Here is a 25,224-nt window from a genome sequence, read left to right as displayed (position 1 = left end):
GTCGATACCAACGTAACAATTCGCACCTTCGTATTCTTATTTTGACTCGTGAAATAATTACCGGCCACATTTTATGGAAGGAACTTGCCATGACCTATAATTTAGATACTAGGTCGAACCTCCAGTTTTACCCTCCCAACTCCGTTCTCTTCCCCCTTTGTCCGTTCTTTTTTCGATTTCTCTCGCTAGGAACATTTATGCCGTCTGAGGCTACGGGGTAATTGGATACACGAGCTGCAAAGCGTGGGCGTGTCGACGCCAAACGTTATCTCCTTATCGATGAAATTGCTCCGGGATACGACAAACGTTACCGCACGAAAATTTTTCTCCCGTTAATTACGGACTCGTGTAATTAGAGATTATTTCAGTATGCAGCTAACGCGGTTACAACTGTTTCTAATTAGATGACGCTATTTTTGACAGCTTTATACTCGTGTTTCCCGTTCTATTCGCACGCGCTGTATCTTTAAATGGATTCTGTTACTACGTTCTGTTATTACGTATAATGAATTTTATCGTTCTAGTTGCGTTACGTAACAACTTTAACGTAGATCATCCGTAGGGTATAGGCGTAACTCGTTTAACGGATTACCGCCAACATTTTGCCATCCTAGATCTTTATCCCAATGTTAATACATGACGGGTTTCTACGATATATGCGCATACGTAACAGATAGAACGTAAAAGATCGAGATATAGCTTACTGCCTACTAATATACAGGTAGAATAACTTGTTAGCAAGCTCGACAGCAAGAAAGATATTATCTATAATCTTATAACGTTATTAAATAAAGCTACTTTTATTGTTATTCAATCTTGAGAGATTAGGATTTTCCTTTTTTTTTTTTTACAATCCTTTGGCTAATTGTAAGTCTAATAACGACATACATTTTTATGTACACGAGTAGGTATGAGTTTTAATTACGACACTCGAAACTCGTAGTTTATTTCGTTCGATGATACCAAAATCTGTAATAGGGACAAATTGACCATGGCACGATATATCTCTGTCAGTCAACTGGAAGACTAGTTCTCGATGCTGGCCGTAAATCAATTTTAACAAATGCTAAAGCCACGCCTTGTTTCCTCCTGTTTGTGCTTCTCGAGCGCCATCGCTGTCGTCGTTGTCGTCGCCTGAAACGGCACTTCCGCTAATTACACCGATGCGAAGTACAAACGATGCGTGTCCCATATAAAAAGAAACCGTCTGGAATCTAATTCCGCGTCAACGAGCTTCTAATTGATAACGAACCAACCAACCAACGAGTAACGAACAGAAGAAGGGGCATAGAGAGGGAAAAAGATATGAGAAGCAAATGGAAGACGAATGGGTAGCGGCACCTACAGCGAGAACGGACCGATATCTTTCTTTTTTTTTCTCCATGTTCGTGTTCCCGTTCTCATTCCCATTCCCATTACCATTCCTATCCCCGTTTCCCTCCCACGACTTTGCACGGTGGCCTGTTCGTTCGCTAGCGGCGCGCGTATTACGAGTATTTATGCCGTTTACGTATAATGTAATTGGACGCGTCTCGTTATGGAACGTGGGCGTTCCGGCGACGTTATCTGCTCGTTCTTTCGCCGGCACCAACATCTTTGATCGCGTCGCGAAAAATTGCAACTCGATATTTACGAGCTTGTCGGCAAACGTTTCGATAAAATCTCACCGATGATCCGTCTTCGTTCGGCCACCGATTGTCTCGAAATTAGATATATCGATATATGAAGCGCGGATTTCTTAACGACAGAATAGGTGTGTTCATAACACAAACCGTGTTCATAGAATCTGTGAATCATGTAGCGTTTCTTTCACCATCTCGCTGTACGTTTCGATGGATATTGGATAGAGTCGAGACCTTCCGATTTCATATCTTTCGTCGATGAAATATGTAGCTAGTTCGATGGGAGAAAAAAGTAGGCCGATAGACATGAAAGTAAGGTGTTTTACGTTCGCCTCCTGTCGCGTACGTTAACGATGAAACTCTATGAAATTAACTACACGGACACTTAATCGCGATTAATTCGGCTAATTTGGTCACGAATTTCGAAAGTGTGTTGTTCCATGGCCGACGTGTTTGCCGCGATTCCCGCGTGCAACCTATTAACCGAGTGACGAGACCGCGTTTCAGCAGATTAAACGACTTTACGGAGAAACCGATACGAAGGTAAGATCCGAGCGGGCTGATAGGCGGCAGCGTGGTCGACGGGGGATAATCCAATTCGCCGCAAACCCGTAATTAAGTACAATGAATATCCATTTCGGCAAGCGGGCCGATCTATCGGATGGCTCGAATGAAATCTTAATTGCACGCCTCTGCGATCGAGCAATCTGCATAAATTAAGAGACCGTCTTACGTGCTCGCGGTGTGTACGTCTTTTTCGAGATAGAACGTGCAGGTTAGATTCGCAGATAGCTCCGGTAATTTCAAACGTTGAATTACCGAGCAAGATCGATGGGTCTGCGTGAAAATTAAACATCCGTTTCGCATTTTTTCCGTCTTTACTCCATATGTAACTTGTTGTCCGACCAGTCGATTCGAAAGGAATCTAAATAGCGCTTTTACCATATTTTAACGATGGCACGCGCGCACTCGCGTTCGATCGCGTTTTCGAGTCGGTCGATTCTGCCAAGGCCACGTGGAGAACGACAAGTCGATTTTCCCGTAAATCGACACTTTGGATAGATCATGGATCAGCGGGTATATCGGATCTCAGCCGTATCGCATCGCATCGAGTCAGGTAGCCGAAATCCGACAAACGATCCGACTCGACCGTTAATCATTCCGGTCGGCATCGGTTCATCGATGACCGCATCGAGAAAATGGAATTCCTTTTCACGAAAATCAAACGCGAGCGCGTAAAGGGGAATTCCATTGAACCGGATAGGAATTTCATATCGAGCGGGATGCTAATCAAAGACCGGGGGTTGCGTTGTTGTTGCACAGAGCCGAGGCGGCTGACGGAAACACGGCTCGAATGGCAGACGCAACCAGGGCTGGTACAGGTTCAAGGACGAGGCCGAAGAAAACATCATCAGACGAAACGATGGCAACGTGCCAAGAGATCGATCAGCCGACCGCGTCACGTCGAGGCTCTCGTTGTCGCTGACACGACGATGATGGCTTTTCATCAGGACGGCGACGTTGAGACGTATCTGCTGACCATCATGAACATGGTGTCCTCCCTCTACCTCGATCCTACCATAGGGAATTTCATTAACGTCGTCGTGGTCAGGATTATCCTCGTCGAGGAGGACGACGCGGAAGTACGTGCGAATTACGCCGGTGATGTGCGTTACGTTCAACAACTAGATGCACGGCATAGTTTACACGATACCGTGTTTTATCTAGTTTACTATTTAACAAACAGATATAAGATTCGGTAAAATCAACTTGCTTTCTTCTTTCTTGTATTAATGCTTTTGAAGTAATCTTGTTATTGTCTATCTATCTATCTATCTATCTATCTATCTATCCTGTTAACTAACGATCGATTATAGCGGTACTCGCAAAACCGCTTAACAAATTGTTGAAACGATTCGACATCGCGCGCGTTCACCATCCATAAAATATTGGATCGTTTCGTTGGTTGAACGAATCACGAGGAAAACGTTTGAATGCTAGGGCAATGTCGAGCGTTCGGATCGGTTGACACGCTCGTAAACCGTAGCCACTGAACGATCGAAAACGAATTCCACGGCGGGAGAAAATGCGCGCATTTCTATTCAACTGGCCGCGAAACGGCCCGACTAACGTCTGTTTTCAGCAAGGACTGGACATCACGGTGAACGCGGACAGGACGCTGTACAATTTCTGCAAATGGCAACAGAAACTGAATCCGGCGGACGACTCGCATCCGAATCACCACGACGTGGCGATTCTGGTGACGAGGGAGGACATCTGCTCGAGAGCGAACACGCCGTGTAGTACTCTGGGAGTGGCTCACGTAGCCGGCATGTGCCAGCCGGACCGCAGCTGCAGCGTCAACGAAGACAATGGAATCACGCTCGCGCACACCATCACCCACGAATTGGGACACAAGTGAGTGGAAACGTTCGATCGATCTTTAACTTAAAAAAAAAAAAAAAAAAGAAGAAAAAGAAAGAAAAAAGAAACAAGACATAGATAACGATTCCATCGGTCGAACGTCGCTGGCAAACTTGCCTCTAAATTTCCGCTGAATTTTCCGAGAAAAAGTAGCGACTCGTCGGAAGTGAATTATCTTCGCGAGACTCGAGTATTACCTCCGTGTAATCCAGAGAAATTTATTACCTCTTTTTTATTAGATCCTTAGAAGCGCACTTAGTCTGGCCAAGCTTCTTTGCCTCGCAGCGATTACCCCAAACATATTTCATATTTCTCGGTGATCAAGAATCCTCGATTTGGCTAACTTTTTATCGAACGGTAGTGCGTTTTAATGGTATATTTGAATTTATATTCTGACTGGATGACTTGTATTCTCTTTGTCTCCTGGCATTAACTCTAAATGTGACAAACTAGACTCGTAACAGAGCTCAACTTTAATCTCAATTTGTCTTAACCTCTGAAATTTAAAGGCGTATTAAACATAAATTATCATACCGGCTGCTGTTTCCCGTTAACTCGAAAGGTATGCGAAGTACTTTCGCCATTTTATTTTCGCCATTCCTCACCAAATTTTCGTTGCCGTAGAGTTGCTTCTAATAAAAATTTACTATTAAACATCTGCTCTTTCTATTGCGATTATCTACGTATCAAAGTACCAAAATATCATAAAATATTATCAATACGCAGGCGCGTGAAACTAACTAATATTATCATCCGCTCGACGCGCGAATCGATTTTACGCATAAAAAAATCGTCGAATCCGTAATAAGGAAAAAATTGGCCGAATCGATGCGTAACTTGTTCGGTCAGCTAATGGAGAATCCAATTCCCCGTGCTCGTTATTAAGCGCAATTTGCTTTTATTAATATAATAACCGATAACGCGACCTCGTTATCGCGTTTGCCGCTTATTTGGCTGGAATCGTATCGCGGGCAGACACATGCGAAATCGCGATTCGTTCGAAATCGAAATGATTCGCGACAATGACACGATTTTTCGCCCCAGCTTTGGCATGTACCACGATACGGAAAAAATCGGCTGCAGTAAGCGAGACGGTGACACCCTGCACGTGATGACGCCGACATTCGAGGTGGACACCATTGGCGTCGCCTGGTCCAGATGCTCTAGAAGGGACATTACCAATTTTTTAGAGTAAGAAATTTAAAAATCTCTTTCGACAACATCAACTATCGTCGTTTTAGATGCGTCGTTCGAAAAGTCCGAACAACGAGTTCAATTGTTTTGCTAGATAGCATGTGTTCGAAGCTTGGAAAACTTTAAGAGAAAGAAAGTTTTTAAAGAAAGTTTTAAAACTTCTACAGTCAAGGGAAAGGCGAATGTTTAGAAGACGAACCGGCAGACAATGATTACTCGTATCCAGAGTTACCACCTGGCGCGATGTATAACGCGGAGCACCAATGCAGGCTTCAGTTCGGCGTCAGGGAAGCTTCCGTTTGCTCCCCCTTGCAGGAGGTGATGAACAAAAGTAAATCGAGTACGGGGCAATTTTAGACCGGTGAATAGAGATCGGTGATTTTGTTCACAGATCTGTTCTAAATTATGGTGCATCGTCGATGGCACTTGCACCACCATGCTTCATCCGGCCGCCCCGGGGACACACTGTGGCAAACACATGGTAAGAATATTAGATGCGTAATTATACATACAGCGTTATGCGACTGTAGTTCCCGATCAATAACAATTACCCAAAAATTTATATGATTAAATTAATCTTTGACCGCGTCGTCGCCGTCGTCGTGTCATTTCGTACTCGAGAAGAGACAATAGAAAATAATATCGTAAGATATAATGTTGTGACAATCAGAAATATAATATTAACGGATAACATTTCGAGCACATTCTCTCTTTTGATAATCGATGTTCATTGGTCCTCTGGATATTCATAACGCTCTAAAAAAATAGATAAATACGCCGTCATTGACGAATAAATAAGTGAACCGGCCATTAAACTGATTTTCGATAACGTGCGCGAATTTTGTCATAGTGGTGTCAGAACCAGGAATGCGTGCCAATTGTGGACAAACCGCGTCAAATCGACGGCGGATGGGGCGAGTGGGGTTCTTGGAGCGAGTGTTCGAGAACCTGTGGTGCGGGCGTTTCGATCGTCGAGCGGAAATGCGACCATCCGGAACCAGCGCACGGTGGAAAATTCTGCATCGGTGAAAGACGTCGATATAAAATCTGCAACACCGATCCGTGCCCGGAAGAAACGGCCAGTTTCAGAGCAGTTCAGTGCAGCCATTACGACGGCAAAGAATACAAAGGGAAGAATTACACTTGGCTGCCATATTTCGATCAGAGTAAGCCACTAGTTTTTGGACTCTTTCATCGAAGATACTACGGACAAATACTTTTCGCAATAAACAATGCTGTAAATAATGCTAAACGGTCCCTTGCTATTTGACAGTAAAAAATTATCGAATTTAACAAACAGTTGAAAGTTATTCTTTGCCAAGTAATCTACGATCGTTCGATATTCCATTCGACTTGAATCCGTACTTGAATACTAATGAATATCGTCCTTAATTGAAGCGGAACCCTGCGAGCTATATTGCACCGACACAGAGGAAAGCGTGATCGTTCCATGGGGTGAAGCCGCTCTCGATGGCACACCCTGTAACGTTGGTACCAGAGACATGTGCATTGCTGGAATCTGTCGAGTCAGTCTATTTTTCTAGACGATATTTTCAACAATATCCGTATCTTTCGTTCTCTATTCTATTCTCTATTTTTCGATTGTAATTAACGGTGTAGAAAGTTGGCTGTGATTGGACGGTCGATTCAGATGCCACGGAAGATCGTTGCGGAATCTGCCATGGCGATGGAACTCAATGCGAAACAACAGGCGGAATTTACGACAAAAACGACGGCCCAGGATACAAGGAAGTCGTCGTTGTGCCCAATGGATCGAGAAATATAAAAATCGAAGAAATTGGAAACAGCAAAAATTATATTGGAATAGGTGTGCCAAATTCCGACAAATATTTCCTTAATGGAAAACGGTAAGTAATAATCCAAGATGTGTTCATCGTCGGTTACATTAATACATTAATATCGATAATCTAATTGATTGTGTATCTCTTTGTATCGGCTTAATAAATTCCGAATGAAAAGTAAAAGACGTTGGAGAGATATTACGATCTAGAGCTATGATCTTCATTCCAATTGAACAGGCAGATCACTTTAGCAGGGGAATACCAAGTCGCCGGAACTCCGGCTCTGTACGAGCGCGATCGCGACAGAGAAAAGGTCAGAATTCCTGGCCCGATCAAAGAGGACATCGCAGTCTATGTACGTAATAGTAACTAATTAACCCTTTTCTTTTCGTTTCGTTCGTATGCTTCCCCTTGGCAAATTGCTTATCTGTCTCATTCGCTTTTCGTCGGTTCTTCGGGCGTCGGCACGTATATTCGCTACGAATTCTTTAGCTACTTTCTTCCCATTCTCAATAATTTTGTCCCATCACTTCAGTTGATTTCCAGAGGACATTATCGGAATTTCGGGCTGCGATACGAGTACACAGTGCCGAAAAAGGAGCCTGATCGGGCACCGGAATACTCGTGGGTATTTTCCGACTGGTCACTGTGCACGGCCACTTGCGGCGGTGGCACGCAAACCTCCAAAGCACTCTGCAACGAGAAGAAGAGCGGGGTCGTCGAGGACCACTTTTGCGAGGGCATCGAAAAGCCGGAATCGATTTTGCGAGAATGCAATCTGAATCCATGCCCAGCCAGGTAAAACGAAAGCCCAGTCTCGATGCTATAGGAAAAATCGGATTAAAGCTTCTCGGTCGCGATAATATGGGGCTACGTTGAATCTGGCCACAGACAAATTTTATTCACCGTTCAACTCGACATTCCGAACGCTTGAACGCGATGTCGAATGCAACTTGATTTGTTGACTTTCAGCTTTATTAAAAAGATATATATAATAACTTTTTTCCCCTTTTTCATTTTAATTAACTCGAACGAATTTAATAATGATAAACTCAAATAATACACTCAAACGATAATCGATTGTTTCGTTTTGCCAAAATTAGATGGTGGATCGGTCCATGGCAAATGTGCCCGGTATCATGCGGAGAGGGGGCTCTTCGAAAACGATCGGTGATGTGTGTCTCTTCGGGAGTGGGCCCCGATAGATCGGATTTGGCTCTGCCCGATCGAGACTGTAACCGGGACGTGAGACCGGAAGAGGTCAGCCCGTGTCTAAACTTACCCCCTTGCAGCTCGACCGAACCACCATTGATCGTCTACGCGGACAACAAGGATGCCTCTTTCTACAACGTGAGCTCGAACGATCAAAATGGAATCACGATCGTTGATAGTCTTACTACCGAGGAGCCTGAGATCCTCGAATTCGACAATGTAGTTGACGAAAATCCAGATAATTCCATGTATAATACCAAGTCAAAGTGGATCGTCACGAAATGGAGTCATTGTACGAATGGTAAGAGAACTAGGAAGGTGACCTGCTCGATGCAAGGAGACTGTAATCCAGAAAACAAGCCGGCCACCATCGAACTTTGCCAAGGTGGAAGATGGATCACCGGTGAGTTACTTATTAACGTTATCCTTCTTATTTTCTATCTATAACTAGGACAACTTGCGTATATCCAAAGAGTCACGTAACAATTAAAAAAGGCCGGTGTTATTTTCATGGTTCCTCGTTTATGTCACGCTAAGACAGTAATCGAGTTTATCCGTGCTGCTAATAACATCTTTTTGAAGCCTGGCCCGTTGCCAAAGATAACAAGGAGACGATCAAGCGTATAAAACCACCATCTTTATGGGCATGCTTACAGGAAAATGGGAATCCTGCAACGCGAGCTGCCTCGTGAGAGTCGGCGTTAAGCGAAGGGAAGTCGAGTGTCGTGATCGTATAACAGAATTACTGTCCGACGATTGCAACCCCGAGAGAAAGCCGATCGATACGAGGCGTTGTTATCATAGGCGGCAATGCGCGAACGATAAATCTGGTAATTGCACACGCCAGAGGGAATCGGTCATTAAAGGATATCCGTAACTACCTGAACGTATGCATGGAAACTCGTTATTTCTTTTCTTTTTCTTTCGCCCCTTTAATGCGTATCTAGAAAGCAACAGTTTTCACGGATCATTAACCGCAATGTACGTATACCGGGAATTAATGTCTTCAAGAGAACGGTTTACGATACACTTCTCTGCAAGTATCTTCTTCCTTCGTTTCTTCCACGATATTAATTATCATAGTTACGCGCGCGCGCTTATATGTGTGTGTAAGAGCTTCGTTTAACGACTTGCAATAATACCAGCTTTGGCAGTGATGCTAATTCTTGCTAATTCTTACATTTTGATATACTCCTTCTTATCAGTTTACACTAGACAGAACTAATAAAAAGAGAAAGATATCGATGTAATCTATCAACTAATTATGATTAGGTTTCTTTAGATATGTAACGTAAAAACAAATAAAACTGTTTCAGAGTGTAAGGATACTATTGTACCAGCCTCAATGTGCTCGTCATATAGGCGCATGTGCGATGTGTCATTGATCGTGCAGGATAAATGCTGTGCCACATGTTTCAAAAAACGAAGACACAATCGTCGCGACAGAAGACACATTCCCGATCATTGACAAGTCGAAAATACAGCGGCCGAATCGATCAACTTTCACTTTTGAACAACGCTTCTACATCCGGCCTAAAACAGGATCCGTCCTATGTCTGTACTTGCTTCGAAGATTGTCGGGAAACCGCGTAATATATTCCTAATACGGCCGAGTTAAACATCGAATTTCGATGCGATACGGTTAAGTTAAGTAACAGTAAAAAAAAAGTGACGAAAATTCAAAGTGTACCTAACATTCCGATATAAATGACATTGTAATGAAATATAAATTTTGGACACTGTCATAAAGTTTCCGAATAAACAAATTAACAACATCGTACGTAAATTTAAGATGAATATTCGTAACTTGTAGCTCTAGCGATACAACGGTGCAAATACATATAAAAGTTAACGAGATTTCCAAGATGTACAAATATACGCAAAATGTGAAAATATATCGAATTCCTGTATATATATACAAAATATGTATAAACACTCGATATATTTTTGAATTAAATGTAACGTTACGAATTTTAAGGTACGTGTCCACTTGAGTGTACAACTATCGCGAGTTGCTCTTCTACAGTATTTCCCACAAGTGGACATTGCTGAGTGACTATCTGATCCTACAATCGATGATTCTATGTAATAAATCAATAACATAAATTTGTACTAAAATAAACAAACTGCTATATTCTTTATTTGATTATAATATCATTAGATTAAAATCCTTTTTCAAATAAAATATAACAAAGCTTTTTCCCGTTAAAATGTAAATTTTACATATCTTATTATTGTTTATACATATATTTTATTAGCAGAGTGATATACTTTATATTTTTATGGTACTAAACTTTTGTACAATTATATACGTATATGTAAGACTGCGACTCTTCAGCTGTCCATGCAACTCATTTACGCAAAAAAAAAAAAAAAAAATTGAATAAAAGACAAATTTAATTTTTCAGCAACCAATAAATAAAACGAAATATTTTGAAATAAGTGATTCCTTATAATGAATTAACCTCTTAATGTATAAACAAAATGAAACTCGATACGTTCTTTGTGTACATTGCATACAATAAACAAATTACATATCCTAAACGCCGTTGGTATGTTAAGGGCTTGATCTTTAATCTGCAAATTTCTAAAACGCAGATAGAAAATGTCTAATATCGATTACAAAGCACTTTATCTAATTTCATATTTATTTCAAGTATATGATATACATTCTCCTATTTTTTGTAATAGCTATTTACTTTACAAATTTGAGAATACAGCTACAAAAGATCGTCTATCCCTTTTTACGAGCGTTATAGTTATTTACATTACACGCAATGTACAGTGGAACACCCATTACTCCGATCCATATAGCCATACCAAATGCCACTTTTTCCTGCAATGAAAATAATATTATTGCGAGTTACATAGTTTAAATGGTCTATAATCCTACAGATATTATCATTATAACGATACTACATATATGTAAAATACATCAAGAATGTCATTTTAATAGAAATGCCTAAGTAATTATCATTATAATTAATTTTAAGTTATTTATTAACCTTTTATACTTTTATATTTGCATAAATTTTATTCTAACAATGAATCATATATAACTAAAGTTAAATATACAATATCCTATATCATCCAGATATAAAACTTAATTAATTCTTTGCATTTGAAATTTAAGCTTTTTCACGATAATAATGTATGAAGTCTATCTATATCTTAGATAAATATACTGAAAAGACTAATAAATACTTATATGTACCTCAAATTAATTCATATATTGGTTTTATTTAAAAAATCATACAATTTTAATGTTTAAAATTTAACAAACGTAACAAACATTAATGTTTGCAAAATTTAATAAAAACGCCCCAAAAATCAATTAAACTATTACGTAACATAACCTTATATATGAATTACCGATATAAATGCTCACAAAAATGCTTTTCGAACTGTAAACAGAAAACTGTCTTTATAGTAAACAAATTTTTTGATTCAGAATAAATATTTAATTGCTGTCGTCAGCTTCTTATGTAAGTGCGTTTAATAAAAATAGTACTTACAGGAAAAGGTATTCTAACCCTTGGTGGTGTAACAAGAAGTGTTCTACGTTGATTTTGACATACATTTAGTAATCTCGGTACTTTCTTAACTGTGTTTTGAATCGCGTACATGTCTTTTCTTTTCACAAAATTTAATCTTCAGAAAGAACTTACTCGCTGTGCGAAGCAGAGGCGAATAATGAACAAGAAGGTCACCGATGAGCAAATTCAGCAAACTGCACGCTTCATGAATTACCGCCTCTAGCGGTCGAACGACCCAACTACACGCACATTTAAATGTAAATACGTTCGTACCGGAGTTAACCGGAATATGCAGATGCTTAGTGGCGATTTGAAAATGAGCGGTAAAACGTTACACCGTACTGTTATAACAAGAAGTTTCTGTAGACTTGATATCTCCTAGATTTTTCTTCTTCTGTAATTGTGCTTGGGACACGTTTTGGGTACGGTCGTATGATCAGGTCTCGGCACTTGCTGGGGAAAATCGTCCGAAAATTCAGTCCTGAAAAATCAACATGGATGATAACAAATATTTTGTTCAGCGAGACAGCGCTGTCTTTGAATCAAGGAATGTACTTAAACAATGATTTTTCTAAATAATTTTAATTATTTATATATTTATGAAGTCTGTTCCATCTTATAAATATCAGTACAATTATTGTTACAAAAAAAAAAACAAGGATCAAACTTTCTGTGCACATGCAAAGTTAATGAAGCTTTGTTTGTAATTTTATAGTTATACTTAGTTTCAGTTACAACGATTAGTAATATAATCTCATTCTACGTTGACATGAAAATAATAATTAAACTTTCAAACGATGTAATGAAAAATTGTATGTTAGGTAGGTATGTTATACAATTTTAGATAATCGTCTTTGCTTCAATTTATTAATTACATTCCCCAGGAAATAAATATCTATTCTTCATTAACAAGTGTTTATAGACTTATACTTTTATTGAGATGATACACATATGAACAAAAACCTTTTTCAGACATACAAAGACATATCTAGCAAGTAAAAAAAAGCCTTTTATAGCATATTCTTTCCTTGTCGTCCTTCTTGATCGGTGAGGTAGAACATTGAATAAATAATTTGTACCATAGAAAAATTATTAAAATTACATAAGATAGTAAATAAGTAATGTAAAAAATATATACAATACATCTATATTTCTATGTAGAAACACACACATACTCGTAAGTACGAACTGTCATTCAACGTATAACACACATACAAATCAACACATTAGTCTTTATAGCTCACTATTAAAAAGTTGCTTTGCTTCTGTAAGAAACAATTAATCCCTGAGCTTCATCTCCAATACATGCTCACTTCTTACATGCTTTGACAAGATCAGTTCCATGTGTAAATAAATAAGAATTCATTCACAACAACATTCGCATGAAGCTAGCAACAACAAAATTGTGACATTCCCAACAACCATTCTTTTAAATATAATACAATCGATGTTAAAAATTGCATGGAGTCGCTTTTGGTTATAATTATGTGATAACTAATTAAATGGATTATTCTATATTCATTCAATAGGTATCACCCAAGGGTGATCCGGTATAACACCATATTGTATATCAGATAAATGTTTCAAAAACATTTTGTAAACAGGATTGGAGTGCTCCATCGTTGGTATATGCAATGGTTGTCCAACATATTCTATGTAAGATACAGGACTAATTATGCAAGCTGTTCCTGCTCCAAATATTTCCAACAACTAAAATGAAATTTGTAATTTCTATGAAGTTAAAACGAATTTTAAATAAAGAATAATTAAGATAAGATATCTTACTCTGTTTTCTGAAAGTAACTGACAAACTTCGTTCATACAAAATTTCCTTTCACTGACTTTAAATTGATTCCATTCTCTGGCTAATGCTAAAATAGAATTTCTTGTAACTCCAGGAAGAATTAAATCACTTGTTAAAGGTGGTGTTATTAATTCTTTTTCTGAAATTATAACATATTTATAAAAGTAATATGAAATTATATAGTGAAACTACATAGATGTGGAACAAGCAATTAAACGGAAAATGTAAAATGATGCTCACCACCATCGTCATTTATAAAGAACATGAAAATGTTCATAGTCCCGGCCTCAGTTACTTCATTATCTTTTCCATAAAGCCATAATACTTGTTGCAAACCCTTCTCTATAGCTTCCTTTTGTACATATATAGTAGGCCCATAATTGCTACCTACTTTGTAACTACCACAACCACCTGGCCATGCTCTTGTATATTGGGGATCAGCCAGTAAAGATATGCCAATATTTTCTTTTGTTTTGTTGAAATAAGAGCCAACAGGTGACAAAATAATATAGAGTAAAGCAGATTCTGAAGATGCAACGCCGAGTGTGGGCTAGATAAAGATGTAAAAATGTAAAAATAATTATGATGTATATACATAAAGTTCCTTTTATATTCTCTGTCGACGGTTGAATATTCTCATTGATATTTACATTAAATATTACTTTTGTATAAAAATATTAACTTATGATTATTTCTTCATTGAGATGACTTCTTCTAATAAAAATGTTGCATCATCTGTAAATAACGATGCATACACACCTTTCAAAGTACAATTTATAAAAAATATATGACATAAATACATTTTTATTCGAAATTTTACATCAATGTAATTAGAAGTACTATTATATGCTAATATTATTCATGTTTGGAAAAAGATACACTTCTATTCATTCATATTAAATATAGAGCTAATGGCATAAAGATATGATATATACTTCATTGAACATTTAAGGCTTTTTATATTAATTTTTATCTTCTCAACTTTTAATCATTAGTTCTTGTTCTTTTTTACAATACAGTGTCTAACTGTATCTTATAGTCCTACTCCAACAAAAGAGCATTAAACACTACTTTATCATGTTTTATCATCGTTAAGTATTGTGAAATATATTGCTTACTTTATATGTATCTGTTTTTATGACGTCTGTGACATCAATGACATGATTATTATTCATATCGTTCAATTGATTAACATTCTTTATCTTTAAGATAAGACGTTATATTAGAATTTTTTTTTTTTAGATGTACATACTTACATCTATTCCTATAAGTGTTGGGCGTATATATAGACTAGAAGCAGTAGAATGAGGTACCCATTCTTGATCAATACTAATTAATCTACAGCAACATTTAATTAATTCTTCTCCTATGAATGTAGGTAGGCCAGTTCTCGTTGCTGAATTGTTCATACGTTCCATATTTAGTTCTGGTCGAAATATTCTTATCTTCCCATCTACTCCTCTATAAGCTTTCAGACCTTCAAACAACTGAAATAATGCATACAGCGCATACATCAGTAAATGCTGTTAAATAATAGAAATGAATAGGAAAGTTTATGAAATATAAGTTGTATTTACCTCTACAGCATAGTGAAGAACTTTTGATGCTGGATGGAGAACTAACTTTTCAAGAGGTGTAATTTCTGGTATTTGCCATCCTCCTAATGTTTCATGATAAAATATCTTTAACATGTGATCTGTAAAATATTTACCAAATGCTAAAGCACTGACATTGGGCTTTGGTTGTAATTGGTCTGGTCCTGCAAGACGGACTGTTAGATCTGCATACTACAAAATATTAATATACATAAATTTCAGTTAAAATAATTATTTCAAGAAATTATTGAGATATCTTTTAATAAAGCATACCTTAAAAGATCGTTCTGGTTGTATTACTTTTTTATCTCTAATTTGTAAAGATGACAAATTCCGTTTGATATTAAATTGAAATTGATTCAGGATGCCCCCACAAGATAAAATCTGTATAAAACATTGTGGTGTTTTAATAATTCTAATATATAATATATAATACATCTTTCACTAATACGCTTATTACAGAATCAACATACACAGAAAATAGAAATAAATATGTGGTTGCAGTATTATATAAGTTCAGTCCATGTTTATGTGGAACAAAGTAACTTTCTTGAATTTGAAAGGTATATAGTGCTTAAATTTTGTATTAGCCCAATGTGAAAAGACAATCATTTCGAATATGTGTTAGAAGTTATACAGAAATCTTGATTCATATCGGTATTATAAAACATCTGGTTATGTTCAGCGACTGACATGACAAAATAAAAAAAACTAATATGATAAAGTAGTAAAATTCGCGAAGGCTCTATCAGAATACCCATTACGGTGATGCTTATCTTAATTCTTTTATTACAAATTGCTTACGGAAGCAATGATAGGGTTAGATAGGTCAACAAAACACATCGGTACTACCTAAGTTAATTAATTTTTATATTTCTGGTTACAAGTTCGAAAGTTATATATATAAGAGTTAGGATTTATCGAATTAATCGTTTTATCTCAGTATGATTTCTTTTTCTGCTTCTTTCTTTTTTTCTCGAAAGTCATTTCTAATAAAAGTGTATTCTTGAACACGTGTTATTACACACGCTGAATGTCATATTGAACATTGAACTTGCAAGACGCGCGTCAATATCACAAGTTTATAAAATTTTACTTCATTAAAATTTTTTGCAGTTGTCAACATTATCGTGTGAAGCTACTGCATTAAAATTGCATAATCTACGATGTTTAAAAAATGAGAAACATAATTTACAAAGATAACACTCTGCATGTAAAACACATTGAAGCTTATTAAAATAAGATTAGACTCGATAATGATATCTAACGTTATTTTAATATTCTATTCTAAATAAGTTATTACTACATAATCGTTTGAAATAAAATTACTATATTAATTTAAGATCTTTAACTTTTACTTCTTACAAATAACTCATCATTTGCACATTGTATAAATTATGTATTTTAATTTTTGCTTGAAATTTTCATTGTTACTTTCAACTTTGACAATAAAAAGATAAAAATGACAAAAATTATTGGTAACGTTTGGAAAGCTTCTAGATCTTGTCTCCTAGACAATTTCTGTATGCGTATGAGAATCTTGCATCATCACGGAAACTCAGAGATAATTATGAAGATTTCATGAAAAATTTAGACCGAGTAAACAACCAAATCTTATGCGAGATATAGTAATTTTTACATCAGAATTTCGTATTCTACATTTTAATTAATATTAGTATTTATAAGTTTGCAATATTTCAGTGCTATTTTAACATTAGATTTTCGAAACAATCGTAAAAAATATAATTTACCTGACGTCGCAATTGAACCATATTAATTGAATAGTGATGAATAATCACAAAATGTTTAATCCTTCAGAACAACCCTTAGCGCACTAGATTCCTTATGCCGTATATTACGAATGCAATTACGTAAATAAACACTCCGTAAAATGGATTTAAGGTAATTTTATCTATTATTGCTTTTGAAGAAAAAAGGAATCTAAGAAAAAGGAAATTAGAAAAGAAAGAACGAAAAAAGAAAAAAAATGTGAAATCGAACAGGGGCGCAGATGATTTAAAATATTCACTATTAAAAGTGCTAGTATTACAATTGCTATATAATGAATCCGTTATTATACACTTGTATTTACTTCTTTGCGCATTCTCGAAGAATGTCTCTGTATCAACCAACGGTTAATATTTTACTTATTAACGGACAAGAGGCATGAGAGACAGAAAGAAGCAAAGAACCCCCTCTTTACGTCCGAAAATAAAAGAGTGGGGAATTTGCCGATTCAGTATAATATGTATGTATACACATTGTGATATATACAGTGTTCAGGAAACGTATATTTAATTCCATTTAACTAGTGTAATACGGTTGTTTTTTTAACTTTCTAGAATTGCCTAATTTTGTTGACAAGCATGCAGGTTCATTGTAGTCAATATTCACGTTGATTGTAATCAAGTGCAATTTCGTTATTCGCATTCGTTATTATTCATTCGTTATTCATTCTATCGCAAGATTATTTTTACGTTATTAATTAATTTTTATTTATTAGGGTTTGAATATCTCCAGTAATAGAAACCATAATTATATAAATTTTGCAGTAAACTTTAGTCAGAATGTAAAATAAATGTAAAGTTTAGTTCAAAGGCGTGAGGGGAGTTAATTTGTAACAGCAATAAAAGTATTGGTGACAAGAACACCCTGTACGTAAAAGATGAAACTTACGAGTATTGTATGATTGGGAAAGGGGAGGAAAAATTCTAACGGAATTCACAACGAGTGGGGCAGGGAATTAAAAACAAGTTGATAATATGGTTTGTTCGGGCGATAAGAAAGGACAGCAAGCACGTTGTTAAGAATATCGAACGCTTCTCGATTCTCAAATATATAGAAGAATTGTAAATATTTACTATTTATTATTATTGCAGCAAATTATTAGTATCCTCATCCTGTGTTACTATATTTACTATATTTACTATATTCACTATTAGTACACAGGATGAGGATTAAAGTAATAATTCTGACTTGTCGCTATCCCTTTAATTACAAAAGTATTTTCTTACATTTACGATTTTTGTGCAAGAGAAATGCAAACTGTCAACGAGAATTTGGTAAATACTCAGGACGAAATCTTCCAGCTTAATTCATATTTTCTTTTTGATATTAATAGCGTGTAAATGTAGTAAGTAACATGTATCATATCAAGCACGTGACAACACTGAGAACTGTTTTATATTATAGTGAATAAGTGTAAACACGAGGAAGATAGTTGTAAGTACAATATTCTATAAGATAATCTGGCAATTTCACGTAAATCGGGTGATATCGTTTAACTTTTAGAATTATCTTTTCTAATACTATTCCCGCTTTATCGTTTCCACTCTAGTTTACATTTTATGATTAACGTAATCTCTAACTTGCAATCTACATTTTCAAATGGTTTAGAGATTCCTCTATATATCTATCACCTTTTTATTATATTTAGCCACTCAATTATTCTAGAAATGAACGAATCTGGACTTTTATTTCGTCGGACGAACATTCTTCAATTATTATCCATTCTTTAGGTTCTATTTTCAGATATTAGTCTATTGAAACTAATCGTTTCTTTGCAATCGATACAAAAATGCGTTAAAAATCACGAAGGATTCGAGAGATTAGGTTAAGTGCAGATCAAAAAGACATATCGTTTGAACGCAACTCTCGAATTAGCTGTGAAAAATAATAGTATCTCCACGTCGTGGCTTCTTGTATGCTTTTACATCTTTTACTTTTGCAATCAATACCTTCTGCATCATACCACGATAATGAAACTGGTAACGAAAATAAACATTTCATCGCATTTACGTCTATGCGCATATACGTATAATCCTGTGTCCATTACGTTTACTGTTTCAGATATTGTGCAAGAATACGAAACGTATTAAACATTTCCAAATACGTATGTGTACATATTTACAAACAAGACACAGTAGATCTCAAGTGTTTTTGTGTGTTCAAGTGTCCGACACTTGCGGAGGAAGTATGGAATTAAATGTGACGAAATAATAGAAAACACTAGCTTGATATATTAGAAATTCTTGTTACAATCTCTCTTTGTAAATAGCCTTTACATACAATATATAAAGGTAAAAAAAAGGAAAAATAATTTTCGCTCATTTCGTTTTGAACAGAATTTGAAAAATTGAATCAGTGAAGCCTTAGATATGAGTGACCGTCGAGTTGCTGCAGACAAAGTTACGATCAAAGCTACGGATAATGTTTTTTTTTATATTTGGAAGAATTTTACAATCAATTCTCATTGAGAATTACAAGTAAATTATTCTGGCGTGGTACTATATCGTGTATAATAGGTGATTATCGTCTGTTTGATTCTAGCTGAGTCTAATGTTTAAATCTAAAGGATAGGAAGGTCTTTTTAACCTACGGATCTGATCCGTCGTGTCAAGTAATTGAGTAACCAGTGGGTTTGTTAACTCTTATGTTATATATGTCGGGTTGGCGTTATAATTAGGGTTGGGGTTAAGGGCGTGAAACGAATCTTCGTTGTGATTAGACATTGTCGTTATGCAATAGAGAAGATATTAGAGAGACTAGAGCAAATATGGTTGTTACAGATATCGACAAGTAACCGTGGTAATTAGATACTCGAGACGCTAATGACAATGATCCTAGGTTCGATAACGAATCCGCGGTCAACGGGATAATAGATGTACGCTCTCACAAAATCTAAGTCCGACTCTTGGTTAACAAAACGTGAAATATTCACTGATCGTAAAGACGTTATTCCTTCTCGTCAATGAGATCATACGAAAAGAAGTGACTTTCCGTCGCGATGATGCCACAGAGGAAAACTATGACGGGGTGTGTCTAAGGGCGCGAAATCATCGGATTCGTGGAGCGATGCCTTCGTTCAGAAAGTGAGGGAAATTGACGTTGCTGTTAATTGGTCAATTTCCATATCGGTGATTAGAAAAGGATGCTAGTCGCCCTTGAGGAAAAGTTACTAGCGGGGAGCGTCGTTCGTGAGAAAGTAGGTTTCTCCTATCTTCCCGTAATTGGGACAAAGACTGTTTGTCCATTTGAAGGACTTTAATTAACTAAATCTTAAGATTTATAGCAGGTCCTCAGGCTAGCTGAACATGCACTGCGGGACGCATCGACATCTGGCAATCATCTTACCCAGAGAATAGGGTCTGCGTGTGACGAGCCACGGGACAGAGACCGTTAGAATGTTTACTGTCAAGTATCCCAACAACTATTTCTTTTAAGGAGAGCTATACTGTTACTCCTTTGTTAGACAAACGTTCATCCCTTGACCGCGGCTACGTTGGCGACTGATTGTCGCCTCGAGCCCAAGCTCACTGTTACAATTATTTTACCAAATGTCCTAATGGACAAATTGTAAAATGACTTATTTAAAAATAAAAAAAAAAAAAAAAAACTGTTACAAATCTCGAATAAATACAATCAGATTGAATGACAATTGTTTAATTACGGCTATGGTAGAATCTAGATTACAATATTACGGGATTTTCCCAAAGTTCCAAAGGAAGGCTCCGGTGTTCTTTCATCTCCGACATATATATTAATGAATTTGGATATTTCTTCTTCGATTGTGGGTATCTTGAGGTCGCGATGTACTGTTTCGTTGGTAACATATCAAGGTGCATCTATCAAGGATCTTAGAGTTTTCGATTGGAATCGTTGGAATAGTTGGATCCCATAGGTCTAAACAGGTTTTAATATGGCCTTATATAGCATTATTTTACTCTGCGTGCTTAAGTTGGAACGTCTGCCAATGAGCCAGTAGAATTTTTTTAATTTTGATTTAAGTTGTTTGGATTTATCTACGATGAAGATGATGCTGCGGAGGAAAACTTGTGACGGGTAGGTCTAAGGACACGAAATGGGCTGATTCGTTAAGAACAAGTTTTCGTTAGGAAAGTGAGGGAAATAGACTCCGCTGTCAATTGGTTATTTACCAGGTTGGTGGGTGAGGAAGGGTGCTAACCTCCCCCGAGAGAAAGTTGCTAGTGGGAAGCATCATACATGAGAAAAACCAACTTTGCCGTGTCAACTCGTAGTGGACAATAAACTTTAGAAAACAATTCAGTAAAAGATTCGGTCTGAAGGACCTTAATTAGAAAATTCCTGAGATTTATGGAGGGTCCTTAAGACCATTGAGGGTACGCAGTAAGGATGTGTAACGATAAACACTTATTAAACACGACATAGTACCACGCCATAATAATTTACTTATAATTCTCAATGAGAATTGATTTTAAAATTCTTCCAAATAAAAAAAAAAAAAAAATAAAAAAATGTTCCTTGTAGCCTTTTGCTATAAATATATGAATGTACTCCCTATTTTTCCATTATATTGTAACACTAAGAGAGTAAGGATCTGGATCAGCATAAACTTATACTTATACCTTTATTTATTTCAATATATTTTTCTATTACAAATTCATCCACTCGTTCTTCTATCAGTCAACCCCAACAATTATGAAGTAGAAGTTACATTTCATGGTTAGTAGTTTATGAGATTAGATTCTGCTCGATTTATCGAGCGATGGCTTGGCGTATGGTCAATCCTTTAATAAGTTATAACAATTGCATAGAATATTAGAATAAGTCTGTTATACCGAGAAATCCCTTTCACCATCACCACGGTAGCTGTTCGACGATTACATGTACTTTGATTACGACGCGTTTTCTAATTAAGTCGTTGTTGATGTATTCGTAAGGAAACCATTATTAACAAGATCAGATTGAACAATGGAACAAGTTTACGGAAAAAGATTAATAAGAAATAGCGATAGTAATAATAAACTTACAATTAGATTCATATTTACGTTGAACGTTCATTGATCTTGCCTATTCCGTTTCTTTATCGTGAATAAGATTTGCTTCAAGAAATTAGTAGATTTTGTTGATTCTTGTGGATTCTCTTATAAGTTTCGTTGAAAGCATGAGATCGAAATATGTACATGTTTCATTGAGGGACACTTTACAAGATCATTATAATATTTTACCAAATGTCCTAATGGAAAAATTGTAAAATGTAAACAAACAATAAATAAAAAAAAAAAAACTTTACAAGAGCATTGTGCTCTTGATCAACAATTCCTCATTTGGATAATAATTTTAATTATTAAAATATTATTAAATAAGTGCATTTTAAACGAAATTCAAATTTCATTGGTTAATTTAAGGAATACATCTTTAATTTGTTGGTATAAAGTAGATGACTATCTTGTTTTCGATTTCAATAATTTACAAATTATCAAAGAAATATTAGCATTGCAAAGCTGTTGATTTGACCAGCTGTCTATTGAAGTATATAATTATTTAGATATGTATATGTATATGATAAGTAGTTATACAAGTAAGCAGAACGTTTACATGGGACAACTCGTGTAACTATTTATTTTACATATATATTTAAATAATTTAATTTAAATTTCCCTCCTGAATGTATATTGCATTTCTTAAAGTGATTCATTGTCTAATAATTCTATATTCACAGATCTGTGTAGAGGTGCAACGAGAGATGCGAATAAAAAGAGTCATCTACTTGAATTTATACAGAATTATTATATGTACAGGAGTGTACTATAATTATTTGATATTTAATATCTCAAGTAGCCGCAGCAAACTAAAATTGTCAATTTTAAATTGTTTCCGTTTGAAGTGTCTCTTTTTCGAATTGTACCGCCACTAGTCGAATGACGTATGTACGTCACACTAAACACGCCTTTAATCGCATTTGATGCCTTGTCGATAGATAGACGAGTCATATTATGATGAGAATTGCGATTTAAAAGTGACCGTTTCTTCTTCTCCTTTCATCTTTTTTAAAAAAGTCGCAATACGTCGTAGAAGGGAACGCGTTAAGTGCGCGAAACTGCGCGCTAAAATGAGTCTTAATATAACAAAGTTATTTTCAAGGAAGAAAACTGGCCCGGTTGATACAGTCGCTGAGATTGGTTTACCTACTAACGTTTCTCATAAATTTCATGTGAGTAAAAATGCCGAGACTGGACAATTGGAAGGTCTTCCCGAATCTTGGATTCGCCTGTTGAATACGCAAATATCAAAATCAGAACAGGATGAGAACCCTGCTGCAGCTTTACAAGCCATTAAATATTATAATTATTCTATGAAACGAAAACCAGAGGAAAAAGTATTTAAACCTTTTGTTACGGAAGATTTGATCGAGGAAGAGTCTCAAGAAATTGATAAAATTTTGTCGAAGAAACGTCACTCTGAAGATTCTGATGGATCGAGCTCTGCAAGTTCTACGGATAGTCAAGTGCAAAGGTTACCCGAACTTCCACCAAAAGTGAATAAGATTCCAAAACCCACACCACGAATATATCCTGATAGGGTTGAGAAAACTCTTACTGAGATTCTTGAAGATTTAAATACATATCAAATTGAAGATGATCAGTTGCCTGAGAATGAAAGTGAACAAAATAAAGTAGAAGAGAGTCCTATTTTGCGAAGGAAGACAGAATGTTCAACGGTAAGGCTTAATGATGAAGAGATTTTTGAAGAACTTCGAGCTATCTGCCACGATGGAGATCCAAATCTTCGCTTTGAAAAAACTAAAGAAGTTGGAGCTGGTGCTTCAGGTACTGTATTCATAGCTAGCGACGTACAAACTGATCAAAAAGTTGCTATAAAAGACATAGATTTATCAAAGCAGCCTAAAAAAGAACTTATATTGACTGAAATTAAAGTTCTCAAAGAATTTCAACATCCAAACCTGGTTAATTTCTTGGATGCATACCTTTTAAATGAACATCTCTGGGTTATTATGGAATTATTAGAAGGTGGGCCACTTACAGATGTTGTTACTGAAACTATAATGAAAGAAGCACAAATTGCAGCAGTTTGTAGAGAAGTTCTAAACGCAATTAGTTTTTTACATACAAGAGGAATTATTCATAGAGATATCAAATCAGATAATGTACTTCTTGGTATGAACGGTGCTGTGAAAGTTACAGATTTTGGTTTTTGTGCTAATATCGATGGTGACGAAAAACGTCAAACTATGGTTGGTACTCCATACTGGATGGCACCAGAAGTAGTGACCAGAAAACAATATGGTAAAAAAGTAGATATTTGGTCTTTAGGTATTATGGCTATTGAAATGATAGAAGGTGAACCACCTTATATGAAAGAAACACCTTTAAGAGCTTTATATTTAATTGCTGCCATTGGTAAACCTTCTATTCCTAGGTGGGATACTCTAAGCCCGACATTTCAAAACTTCTTAGAGAGATGTTTGGCAGTTGAAGTCGATGAAAGGGCAACTGCTGATGAATTATTGTCTCATCCATTTTTAGAAAATTGCGCAGAATTAACAAGTCTGATACCCTTAATAAGAACAGCGCAAAGAATTCTTCATAAAGTGTTTCACTAAATAATTTTTTTTTTTTTAAGTAGAAATCAAACATCTATTTTTATTTTCAAATACATGTATTTAGTTTCTTGAATATATGTGTAGCATTGCATTTATATTATCTATACAATGCAAAAGCATCCTATATACTGCATATAATTTAGATATATGTAGTGCAGTGATTTTATGTATTTTATATATGACCACCTATTATATTTATATCAATGTTACCAAATTTGTAATAGAAATAGTATAAGTTATAGCAATGAAAAAATTACTAGAAGATTTAAAATCTAATTTTTAAAAAGTAGTTATTCATTTATTGCAGTAACTTTCATAACACAATATATGTGATAGGTTAATCTCTATTGCTTCAGTCATTGAAAAAGTTATCATTAATGTAAATTATTAATGATCATTTCATGTGCAATACCTATCGTGGAAGCTCAATGTCTTTTTTATATTTTCTTTTTTCTCATAAAAAAAAAAGGTGCAATCTGCCATTAACTTTAAAACACAGTAGGTGCAGGAAGAATACAAGTCAACGTCATTGTGCTAAAAATATATTTCGTGTTTTGTATCAGCTTAAGACTTCATTTTACAATTGTTTACATTTTTTATATAGTAAAATATGATTTGTGTAATACTTTTATTATATAAAATATTGTACT

The 25,224-nt window shown here is 35.9% G+C and overlaps 4 protein-coding genes across 10 annotated transcripts in view; 2 read left to right on the top strand and 2 right to left on the bottom strand.

Moving 5' to 3' along the window:
* LOC122568601 (A disintegrin and metalloproteinase with thrombospondin motifs 10-like) overlaps positions 1-10,395 on the top strand; it is a 56,418-nt gene extending 46,023 nt beyond the window's left edge. For 3 of the 6 annotated variants that reach the window (XM_043728519.1, XM_043728520.1, XM_043728521.1), the window contains 13 exons: positions 2,946-3,289; positions 3,766-4,040; positions 5,091-5,237; positions 5,408-5,558; positions 5,632-5,721; positions 6,091-6,406; positions 6,639-6,766; positions 6,861-7,108; positions 7,280-7,397; positions 7,578-7,840; positions 8,146-8,657; positions 8,911-9,084; positions 9,571-10,395. In XM_043728519.1, the coding sequence (XP_043584454.1) occupies positions 2,946-3,289; positions 3,766-4,040; positions 5,091-5,237; positions 5,408-5,558; positions 5,632-5,721; positions 6,091-6,406; positions 6,639-6,766; positions 6,861-7,108; positions 7,280-7,397; positions 7,578-7,840; positions 8,146-8,657; positions 8,911-9,084; positions 9,571-9,722 (2,918 nt within the window). In that variant the 3' untranslated portion in view covers positions 9,723-10,395. Of the gene's footprint in view, positions 1-2,945; positions 3,290-3,765; positions 4,041-5,090; positions 5,238-5,407; positions 5,559-5,631; positions 5,722-6,090; positions 6,407-6,638; positions 6,767-6,860; positions 7,109-7,279; positions 7,398-7,577; positions 7,841-8,145; positions 8,658-8,910; positions 9,142-9,570 lie in introns of all 6 variants that reach the window. The other 3 variants (XM_043728522.1, XM_043728523.1, XM_043728524.1) reach the window with 3 other exon arrangements.
* A 489-nt stretch (positions 10,396-10,884) lies between these two features.
* On the bottom strand, positions 10,885-11,988 carry LOC122568607. Its single transcript, XM_043728534.1, has 2 exons — positions 11,770-11,988; positions 10,885-11,090 (listed from the first exon to the last, which is right to left on the bottom strand). The coding sequence occupies exons 1-2, from the start codon at positions 11,878-11,880 to the stop codon at positions 10,989-10,991; spliced, it is 213 nt and encodes a 70-aa protein (XP_043584469.1). The 5' UTR covers positions 11,881-11,988; the 3' UTR covers positions 10,885-10,988.
* A 715-nt stretch (positions 11,989-12,703) lies between these two features.
* Positions 12,704-17,306, bottom strand: LOC122568602 (branched-chain-amino-acid aminotransferase, cytosolic). Of its 2 annotated transcripts, XM_043728526.1 has the most exons (8): positions 16,941-17,305; positions 15,663-15,877; positions 15,463-15,573; positions 15,172-15,381; positions 14,851-15,081; positions 13,835-14,144; positions 13,576-13,733; positions 12,704-13,500 (listed from the first exon to the last, which is right to left on the bottom strand). In XM_043728526.1, exons 4-8 carry the CDS (start codon positions 15,283-15,285, stop codon positions 13,309-13,311), a joined length of 1,005 nt encoding a protein of 334 aa, XP_043584461.1. In that variant the 5' UTR covers positions 15,286-15,381; positions 15,463-15,573; positions 15,663-15,877; positions 16,941-17,305; the 3' UTR covers positions 12,704-13,308. The 2 variants fall into 2 exon arrangements, with proteins under 2 accessions (XP_043584461.1, XP_043584460.1); XM_043728525.1 differs by lacking the exon at positions 15,663-15,877 and having other exon boundaries at positions 16,941-17,306.
* A 5,168-nt stretch (positions 17,307-22,474) lies between these two features.
* On the top strand, positions 22,475-25,119 carry LOC122568141 (serine/threonine-protein kinase PAK 1). Its single transcript, XM_043727536.1, has one exon. It carries the CDS (start codon positions 23,063-23,065, stop codon positions 24,572-24,574), a length of 1,512 nt encoding a protein of 503 aa, XP_043583471.1. The 5' UTR covers positions 22,475-23,062; the 3' UTR covers positions 24,575-25,119.
* The last annotated feature ends 105 nt before the right edge of the window (positions 25,120-25,224 follow it).

Source organism: Bombus pyrosoma, linkage group LG6, assembly GCF_014825855.1.
Source record: "Bombus pyrosoma isolate SC7728 linkage group LG6, ASM1482585v1, whole genome shotgun sequence".
In the NCBI taxonomy this organism is placed as follows: domain Eukaryota; kingdom Metazoa; phylum Arthropoda; class Insecta; order Hymenoptera; family Apidae; genus Bombus; species Bombus pyrosoma.
Note: the sequence above shows the minus strand (reverse complement) of the source record. Positions and strands in the feature narration are given on the sequence as shown.